At 45.6% G+C, this 10,711-nt stretch overlaps 1 protein-coding gene across 2 annotated transcripts; it reads right to left on the reverse strand.

Annotated features, from left to right (window-relative positions):
* Nucleotides 1-149: 149 nt before the first annotated feature.
* On the reverse strand, nt 150-3,283 carry LOC308330043 (heat shock protein beta-11-like). Of its 2 annotated transcripts, XR_013965433.1 has the most exons (3): nt 2,705-3,283; nt 819-1,322; nt 150-760 (listed from the first exon to the last, which is right to left on the reverse strand). XR_013965433.1 is itself a non-coding variant. In XM_080784676.1 (2 exons), exons 1-2 carry the CDS (start codon nt 3,092-3,094, stop codon nt 933-935), a joined length of 780 nt encoding a protein of 259 aa, XP_080640802.1. In that variant the 5' UTR covers nt 3,095-3,283; the 3' UTR covers nt 150-932. The 2 variants fall into 2 exon arrangements, 1 of the variants encoding a protein (XP_080640802.1); XM_080784676.1 differs by having other exon boundaries at nt 150-1,322.
* Between the last annotated feature and the right edge of the window lie 7,428 nt (nt 3,284-10,711).

Consider the following 10,711-nt stretch of genomic DNA (forward strand, 5'->3'; position numbering starts at 1 on the left):
CGTCGCGCTGCGACGCATTGCGAGCAACAAAGTGTAAAATGACTTTTACTGGATCTCTTGTCCACTAGTCCGTCCCTAACATTTTAGTTTTTATTCGTTGACAAAACCGACAGTATATTTAGTCATCATGGCTTAGTTTTTATTACATTTTTATGTGGTTTTTGTCAGTGAAAAGAGGTAGTCGACAAACATTTTTCGTCATGGTATTAGTCGACGAAACCAACACTGCATAAAAGGCCCTTATAGGTGTCTGTATAGGACCAGAGCATTACTACAAATAGCCCCAGAAACGGTGTTATTAAAAGTCTTATTGATCATAATATATTGTTTATTAAAAACAAATTTTATTTAAACACCTTATGGATTAAACAGACACACATACTTTATTAATGTCCAGAAAGACATTGTATTTTTGAGGGGCGAGGTTCAATGTTTGCTTTGTCACCGTTTGTTTTACATCACCATTACATCACATAATCATAGCAACATGAGTTAGACTTTAACCCATTTAGGCCTGAGGACGATTCTACAAATGTCTTCTAAATTCCGACAGTTTTATGAAAAACCCTATGTTTCTTTGTCGGTGGTTTTCAAGGAAACCTCAAAAATATATGAAATTGCCCACCGACACCCATCAGAAAATATGTTGTTTCAGTGACCTCAACAGAATCAAAGATTTGAGCTAAAAACGTTCGCGCCGAAAGAATATAAAGATTTACGCCACATGTTCAGGATTTTTCAAAAATAGCAGATCTACAAGCTCGTAGCGCGCCACTCGAGCTTGTAGATCTGCTATTTTTCAAAAGCGAAATTATAACCTAAGGGGTTCCCGCCCAAAATGGGTTAATATATTAGCGCCCCTCACTTTCTTGTTTATAAAGTTATGGTTGTAAGAAAAAGAAAACATTTGATCTCGGGGCTGTCGTCCTGACTTAGTTGGTCTCAGTCTTGGTGTGTGCTGGCGTCTCTGGTTCTTCTCGTTGGGTGACGCTGATGGGCACCAGCCTCGTCCCTGCTGCGGTGGTCTTGGCTGTCGTGGAGGCCGCCTCCCCAGCGGTGGTCTTGGGTGTGGCGGTCGACACCAGCTGCTCCCGTGGGGCGAGGGTAATGGGCACCAGCCTCTCGTTGGACCCTGCCGCGTCCTTATCACGGGGTGCCTGGAGGCAGAGGAGACCCCCGTCCAGGGAGCAGGTGACGGACTCGGGGCTGACGCCGTCGGGGAGCTCGAACTCCTGACGGAACTCGTGGAGGCGGTACGAGCTGTGGCTGTCCACTTCCTGTTTCCTCTCAGAGCGACCGCTGACCCGCAGCTTCCTGCCCACCTGTCCGGAAGAAATAGGTTGACGGTTTATTTTAGTTCTCATACCTATTTTTAAGGACCCCGAGTGTGTACAAATGGAACCAAATGGACCCTTACAGGTCTCTCTGTCCCTCGTGGAACCCTGGTGGTCCCCTGACCTCCCCTTAGACAAACACTGCTTTAGGATGACAAGGTGAGACTTTACAATAGTACAGTACTAGTTATACTACTACTACTAAGTTGTAACACTACTTGTATGGCTGATAATAATTCCCAATAAATTACTCAACAGGCAGGCTAAACCTGGGGGCTAAAAACAAACTGTAATGACGTGCCACAAACGATGATAAAATGATTAATGTCCAAACGAGCTCATAAGTTTAAAATGCTTACTTATTATTCTGTGCACCAAATATTACAATACAATTTCCAATAAATATATATATATGAAATAAATATGTGCAAAGAAGCTACATTTAAACAGTGAGCAAACCAACGTGAATGAATCAAACTATCAATTTAAAGTACGAGTGCGGTCAGCAAAATGTATCCTCCAAGCTCACCCTGCCTCCAAGTTCAAACAGCCTTAGGGCCGATTCATACTCCTATTTTAGAGCCGAATAAAAGTCGGTTCGGCGCTGTGCCTACAATTTGACGTCATTTGAGGTTCGGGGGGGGCGGGTACCGTCCTAAAGTCGTCTCTTCGGTGCTACTGAAATTTTCTGACGAGCCGAAATCATTTCGGCACTACAGCGCCGAAACAGCGGTAAAATAGGAGTATGAATCGGCCCTTAGAGTGAGCTGGTACAGATACCTGTATTTGTCAACTACCGGTGGCCACCCACAGAGACGCTTGCACCAATAATGGAGCGTCAACGCGGTGCCCACAGCCCCACACCCATCATCAATCAAGTGAAAATAACTGTAACTAAGCACTCTTTGGCTCCTACACTACTACTACTATGACGACTACTACTACTACTACTACTACACATTTCCGATAATGAGTATTGTTTTGCGTTACTTTTAACTGTGTTCATTGCACCAAAAGGGTAGATGAAAGCAGAAATGTAAATGTAGGAAGATATGTCACATTCGTATGAAGCACTTAAAGGAGATTGTGAGCACTTGTGAGACTAACAATGCTTGAGTTTAAACTAGATTCAGCAACAGATATGTTTTGACACGCATTACAATTCTTCAAGACTGTTCCCATGCTTTACATGTTGTATATCAAATATCAAATGGACTTTTTGTTCACTCTACGCCAAACTCTCTTTTTTAAGAATAGCTGATCTACAAGCTCACTGCGGATCATCTATGTTTGGCTAATGTTCCCCCCGGACTATGGATGCCGGGGTTCAAGTGGTTAATAACCAAAACCCTGACCATAACTGCACCCACCTGTTTGACAGACAGCTCCTCGGGCGTGTAGTCCTTGGTGTTGAGCGTGAGCGCAAAGGCTCCGCCCTGGTCCTTGCTCATCTGGAATGTGATTGGCTTCAAGGAGGCGGCGGCCGGCGCCGATTGGTCGATCTCCTCCCAGATGCGTTGGTGCAGGCGCTCCATGTAGTCCATGTTCTGCTTCATGAGCTGGAAGTGACGCACCATTTCCTGTTCCAGCTGGTAGAACAGGGGGCGTGTCTCGGGCCAGAGGCTGCGGACGGGCCAGTGGAAATCCCTGAAGGGTGACATCAGCAGGGCCGCAGGGTCGAGGGCGTATGGCTGGTGGAAGGGTGACATCAGCAGGGCCGCAGGGTCGAGGGCGGATGGCTGGTGGAAGGGGCTAAGCATCGTTTTAGGTTGGCCTCCGGGCAGTTAGCTCTACACTGGTTTAGTTCAACTTAAATAGGACCTTATAGCCTGAAAAACGAGCTTTCCTCACGTTATAGGGTTTCCTCAGAATGCGCTCTGCTCAAAGCTAATGATGTTCTTTTATAGTTGGCTGACCTTCACTCAGTCTTCCAGTCTTCTGCTGTCTCTCTCTCTTCGTTCTGTCTTCCCTCTGCGAACGTCCCGGCTTTTTATACCCTGATGGAAAGATCCAGTTACATTCCTGACAGGGTGTCGTGTCTGCGTGTGTGTGTGTGTGTGTATTGACTACCATGCAGTCAGTGTCGGTCATATTCTAAAATTGTCCTATGATGAAGTTATCTCTCTCTCTCTCTGACAACATTCAAAGATGTGTGCGTGTGTGTGTGTGTGTGTGTGTGTGTGTGTGTGCGTTAAATTCTTAACAGAGACTTGGTTCCATTTTAAGCACAGGGTCTGTCATGGTTGACTCACAATCTCTAAAAGCATATATGAGAGTATCATTACTGGTAGTAGCGGCATTGAACATCAGCAATTATACCCGTATTCAGTGTAAATGACAAATAAAACAACTTGAACTTAAGCTACTGTAGCAGTACACCCAGTGGAATGTTGTGTCTGTTTCAGTGGTGTTGTTTGACACAGTGGTGAAGACCTGGCATTTCATCACCAAGGCGTCATATCTTGTGTGGGAGGGGTTGAGTCGCCGTGTGCTCTGTTGTGAGCTTGTAGATCGTCTCTTTGTCTTTTGCACAACAATGTAGGGCAGTGGTTCCCAATGTGGGGACTTGAGGGAGTTCCAGGGGGTCCTCAGCTAAATGATAGTTTGGAACAAAATTGACCCTTATGGGTCTGTAACTATGAGAGTGTACAAATGTCTACAAATGGAACTCTGTACAAATGGAACTCTGAGAGTGTACTACAAATTTGTACATTTGTACACTCTCAGAGTTAAATTAACCTTGGTTTTACAATATAAATTGGGGGTCTCTTGAAAGTTGAAATGCCATTAAACAAGGAACGTTAGCCTAATTTAGGTCAAACTGGGTGACCCTTGAAATTAAACAGGTTCTCTTATGGCATATCTTTTCAAATGGGGGTCCGCGGGTCAATTTGGGGGTCCTTGAAATGCCAACGTTTGGGAACGACTGATGTAGGACATTCATTTACCAAAAAAACTTGAATGAAAAATATGGAGATGCTACAGGGTACCTTCACATTCTCTCTATCGGCTATGTTTGCTATCTTTCAAGATTGACCGTTTGAAAATGTGCCCAAACATAGAGCCAGGGTCACCGTTGTTAACATCCATGTTTTATTAAATGGTTAAACTGTGATCTTTTCAAACATGAATATAGGCCTAAAAAAAAATCTACATGAACTGTATTTCAAACCATTAAGACCTGATAGCTGTTGAAAAATAGCAGATCTACAAGCTCACAAACTTGTAGATCATTCATGCTATCACGAAAGTTTGTGCAAATCTTAAAATATATATTCTTTCCCAGAGAACGCTTTTAACTCAAATCTTTGCTTCTCCGCGGCCAATTACAACATAATTCTGGGGGACCCTTGACAGACACGAAATAGTTTGAGAACCACTGATATAGAAACATAGGTTTTTCAGAAAACTGTCATGATTTAGAAGACATTTCTAGAATCTGGATCTGGTATCCGGTCTAAATGGGTTAAATCAGTGGGAACATAAGCGGGGATCAAACGTGTGTGTGTGTGTGTGTGTGTGTGTGTGTGTGTGTGTGTGTGTGTGTTCTCGTATAACTTACCTACTTAGGACCAAAAGTCCTAAAAGGAGCTTCCATATTAGGACCGTTGGACAAGTTAGGACCAAAATCATGGTCCTTATAAGGATTACCACTGCAACAGATACAGGGTGCCATTTTAGCATGCCTGGTGTTGAAATTGGGATGGTCCTAAAAAGTTGTCATTTTTACATTTGAGATCGCCCCCCTCTGACCAACCCATGTAATTACAGGTGTGTGTGTGTGTGTGTGTTTGTGTTCTCGTATTTGCTACCTACTTAGGACCTTTATGAGTAAAAAGAGCTTAGGCACTCAGGGAGTCACTGGGGAGGCACTGGGGAGACACTGGGGAGGCACTGGGGAGAAACTGCAGCCATTGGGGAGACACTGGGGAGGCACTGGGGAGGCACTCAGGGGACACTCAGGGGGACACTGGGGAGACACTAGGGAGGCACTGGGGAGACACTGGGGAGAAACTGCAGCCACTGGGGAGACATTGGGGAGGCACTGGGGAGACACTGGGAGGAACTCAGGGGGACACTGGGGAGGCACTCAGGGGGACACTGGGGAGCCACTGGGCAGACACTGCAGGGCAGACACTGGGGTGGCACTTGGGGAGGCACTGGGGAGGTACTGGACATTTCATATCACCCTTTTTTGGCAGCTTGGCATGGCATATATGATATGGGCATACAAGGTTTCTGCCCGACAGCAGCAATATGTTACACTCCGTTTAAATGTTTTTTTACTGCTCAGCAGAACAGATGACTTCAAATGGACGACGCTTAAAAGGCAAAATGTACACAAAATACAAACACATTGTTTTTATACAAATACAGTATGCTGCTGCCCTATATGCTCCTACATGAATAAGTCATGCACAAATAGTACATATACAGACTTATTGGATTCCATGTCAAATTGGTTTGTGTTGCTTTGATGCATTCTGGATCTGTTCATAGCCTCTGCAAATGGGATACCCAGGTCATCACTTCCTGTGTTCAAAAGTGTTCGAGAGAGTGAATTTGTCCTACTGAAAATGGCTCTAGATAACCTCCTAGATATTCACCCCCAACTTACTGAACAATATAAATATCAGATCCTACTAGAGACCATCTTCAACACTCAAATTGGCCAGATTCAGCATGCAAGACCATATTCCACTGCTTGTGACCAACTTTTTATTTAATTTGTCTTTTAAAAGCTTTTCAGGGGAGGAGACATTACATTATTTATCTGAGCATGTACATACGAAATCACAATAACTTACAGGAGTAAATGTTTTTTTATTTTTAGAACACAAATTGTCCTTATGTGATTGTTTATGTACCCGCATGGTTTGCCTACTGGCAACATTTTTTGTCTCTTCCTCCGATAGTGGCGGTTCTGTGGTTGCTAAGCAACCCAGTCCGCTTCTTAACCCCCCCACCTTACCCCCAGGATCGCACAGACTTTTTTGGAAAAGGGAAAAGGGAGACACATGATGTACATATGCATATTACACACTTATTTTTATCCATATTCCACTGCTCTCTGAGCACTTCAAGAACGATATGGCCTGCCAAGGCTGCTATTTCAGAGTGAAATTGTCACATTATTGAATTCCCCTATTATTCGCATTAGTAATGTTAAGGCCTTGGATGATTTTTTCCCTTATCCATGTTCTGGTGGGAATGTTGCTGTGCTTAGAGGGCCCTAATGGCAAAAACATGTAATGAGGATATCCTTAACTCTGTCCATAGTTCTTATGTTGATAATTGCCTTTAAAATTCCCCTTCATCTCACAAAGCCAAGTCCCTAATTGACAAAAATGAGACCCCTACTTGCTGTTGGTGGGTTTGACATCAGATAATGAGCTAGCAATGACACAGCTGCAATAAACCATCTCTCACCAGATCCTAAAAGTGAACCGTGGCTATCAGAGAATGGAGGAGACCCCAAGGAGCTAACATTAGGCCTCGAACGGAACTGCTCTACTGACATACTGAGTTATAAGAACAAGTACATTATTTACCATCAGCCTACAATGAGGAACATTTAAAAAAAATAGTGTCAAGCCATTATGATCCTCTGGGCTGTATGACTCCTTTCACATCTCGTGCAAAAATCATAGTGCAGGATCTATGGAACCAGGAAAGAGGATGGGATAACTTCATTAAAACGTATAGCTTTAACTTTAAAACCTCACACTGCATATGTAACTCAGAGTGCACAAATAGGCCCTCCTCATTCCTACAATAGCAACATATAACAAATGCAGGTAAATGCAAGGTTATCAATTCTCCTGTATAATATACTGTATAGGTACATGACACTCAGACTGGTGTCCTGTGATCTGTCACAGGCCCCTGTTGCTAAATAATTAGCACTGTTTGGCTGGAGCCAAGTAGCTTCCAAAAATCACATTCCTACCTTTTGATACGTTCTTTCAGGGGTAGCATATAATGTGATCCTTTATAGTCAACCATAATAACGTCGTTGTGTTGAGGAATGCAGACTTGTTTATTTATTTTACTCACTCATTGACACAGAGAAATGTGTTTCCTGCCACTAAATGAATGAAGTGGAACCTTACTGTCTTAGTGTATCACTCCGCCAGCTTTTTTTATTTAATTTTTTTTATTCGATGCAATTGTGAACAATAGCCAAGTAATACATAGTAAGATACATATCCATTGGCCAATCAAATGGTTCACTGCAGCTCAACAGTCAGTGTGAGGGGTGGTGATTGTTTACCCACAGGGCCGAGTCCCTGAGGGTGGCCTGGTCGCAACGAGATTCCCCCTGTCCGAAACGGACCAGAGACGGCTGAGATACGCCGGGGACCCCCGCGGACCCCCACCCGGGCACGAGACCCACGGGGCCGAGTCCCCGAGGGCGGCCCGGTCGCAACGAGATGCCCCCCAGCCAAAACGGACCAGAGGCGGCTGAGATACGCTGGGGACCCCCGCGGACCCCCACCCGGGCACGAGACCCACTGGGCCGAGTCCCCGAGGGCGGCCCGGTCGCAACGAGATGCCCCCTGTCCAAAACGGACCAGAGACGGCTGAGATACGCTGGGGACCCCCGCGGACCCCCGCGGACCCCCGCCCGGGCACGAGACCCACGGGGCAGAGTCCCCGAGGGCGGCCCGGTCGCAACGAGATGCCCCCCGTCAAAAACGGACCAGAGACGGCCGAGATATCCATTATTTATGGAGCGCCAATAACCATTTGAAAATATATTTAAATTTCAATAGCTGTCTCAGTAGAAATTTGTAAATGGCTTTTGGGAGGATCTGGTTGCTGGTCCTAAGAAGACCCATGGGGGAGGGTAACACATCACACACACACACTCGGTCCTAAGAAGAACCATTTTTTTTTTTTTTAAGGGGGCTAGTGAATCATGGGGTGTGTGTGATATGAAATGTCCAGTACCTCCCCAGTGCCTCCCCAAGTGCCACCCCAGTGTCTGCCCTGCAGTGTCTGCCCAGTGCCTCCCCAGTGTCTGCCCAGTGCCTCCCCAGTGTCTCCCCAATGTCTCCCCAATGTCTCCCCAGTGCCTCCCCAGTGCCTCCCCAGTGTCTGCCCAGTGCCTCCCCAGTGTCTCCCCAGTGTCCCCCCGAGTGCCTCCCCAGTATCCCCCTGAGTGCCTCCCCAGTGTCTCCCCAGTGCCTCCTAGTGTCCCCCCAGTGCCTCCCTGAGTGCCTCCCCAGTGTCTCCCCAGTGCCTCCTAGTGTCCCCCCAGTGCCTCCCTGAGTGCCTCCCCAGTGCCTCCCCAGTGTCCCCTCAGTGCCTTCCCAGTGCCTCCCCAGTGTCCCCCCAGGGACTCCCCAGTGCCTCCCCAGTGCCTCCCCAGTGTCTCCCCAGTGCCTCCCCAGTTTCCCCTCAGTGCCTTCCCAGTGCCTCACCAGTGCCTCCCCAGTGTCCCCTCAGTGCCTTCCCAGTGCCTCCCCAGTGTCCCCCCAGTGACTCCCCAGTGCCTCCCCAGTGCCTCCCCAGTGCCTCCCCAGTGTCTCCCCAGTGCCTCCCCAGTGTCCCCACAGTGCCTTCCCAGTGCCTCCCCAGTGTCCCCCCAGTTCCTCACCAGTGTCCCCCTGAGGGCCTCCCCAGTGTCTCCCCAGTGCCTCCCCAGTGTCTCCCCAGTGTGCCCCTGAGTGCCTCCCCAGTGTCTCCCCAGTGCCTCCCCAGTGTGCCCCTGAGTGCCTCCCCAGTGCCTGCCCAGCGACTCCCCAGTGCCTGCCCAGTGTCCCCCAGTGTCCCCCCAGTGTCTCCAATAGCAATACAAGAGCAATAATACAAATTAATCTTAATTTATTAATGTTATTTAATGAATTAATCAAATTAATTAATGAATCAAAAGTTGATTGAAGTTATTATATACTTAAAGCAGCATTAGTATGTAACTTTCCTCTTCTACCCTGGATTTGAACCCGCTTTCCTGCGTGCTGAAAACTTTAGCATTGAGCTAATCGAGCCGAACTGCTTGCTCGGGGGATAAATTTAATCTTGACCATAAGGTCCAAATTCGAGTCAGATCCTGTGTCTAGGTGAGACATGACCTTTGACACGATCTAAATGTCTCAACAGAAGAGCAGGGAGACAAAATACAACCAGCCCAATTGTATAAGTTATATTGTATTAACATACTCTACCATACAGATTGGACAAAATGTTATTGTATTCATTAAAAAAAGAGTTACATTTTCCACCACTGCAAAACTACTGCCATTTGAGGCATTGATTTCTCATTTCTGCATTAATGGTTTTACTCCTAGGTTTAGTTTAGTTTATTTAGGATCCCCATTAGCTGTTACACCTGGCAACAGCTATTCTTCCTGGGGTCCTCACAGAATAATATACATACACAAATTTAAATAAAAACAACATTACAGATATCATAAAAGAAATACATTAAAGCATAACAACCACGGTTAGTGCATTCACTCTAGATTACATTAACTGGTATATTGACAGGGTAAAATGCCTTTTACCCTTAATTTCTGTGATGCATACTGGTAGAGCGTTCCAGAAAGTCATTGCCCTGTACATGACTGTATTCTTCACTGCATCAGTTCTTGGCTTAGGCACTGTAAATCGACCCATTGCAACATGTCTGGTATTATGTACATGTCTATCACTGGTATAATGAATATTTTTATATAAGCATTTTGTTTTTTTATTTGAACAAATGTTCCTAAAAAAATCCAGCCAGACTGGCAGCTAATCTCTGCTCCACCAACAGCCATGACAGCTTCTGATGATTTAACAGTGTACTAGATCTAGTATTGCAGTTCAGGGCAAGGCGAGCTGCCTTATTCTGGGCTATTTGTAATTTACGCAGGTACTTTTTAGGACCACACAACTGGACAATAGTCAAGGTGGGATATCACTAGTGCCTGGATGACCTGGACAGCAGATGTTGGAGTTAAAAACTCATCTCCTAATCATGGACAAACCCCCTCCCATTTCTTAGTTATGTTTTGAATACGAGTAGACCATGTTAGATGACTGTCTAATATAACCCCAATAAGTTTTGTTTCATCTACCTGCTCAACTGCTAGATTGCTCAGATTCAGATTCAATTTGGGTTTTGACTTGAGCATATGCTGTGATCCAAATACAATGGATTTAGTCTTTGAGATGTCCAGGACCATCCTATTGTTCACCACCCACTCTGATATGTTCTGTAGTTCCTTGTTAAGAGCTACAGACAGATCTTCCACATTAGTGGCAGACATATACAAAGTAGTGTCGTCAGAATACATGGCTATATTGGCCCCGACCAGTGGCATGTCATTTGTAAATATAGTGACCTAAGCAACTTCCTTGTGGAATTCCACAGTGAATATGTTTAGTAT

Source organism: Protomyctophum bolini (assembly GCF_963924005.1).
Source record: "Protomyctophum bolini genome assembly, chromosome: 15".
In the NCBI taxonomy this organism is placed as follows: domain Eukaryota; kingdom Metazoa; phylum Chordata; class Actinopteri; order Myctophiformes; family Myctophidae; genus Protomyctophum; species Protomyctophum bolini.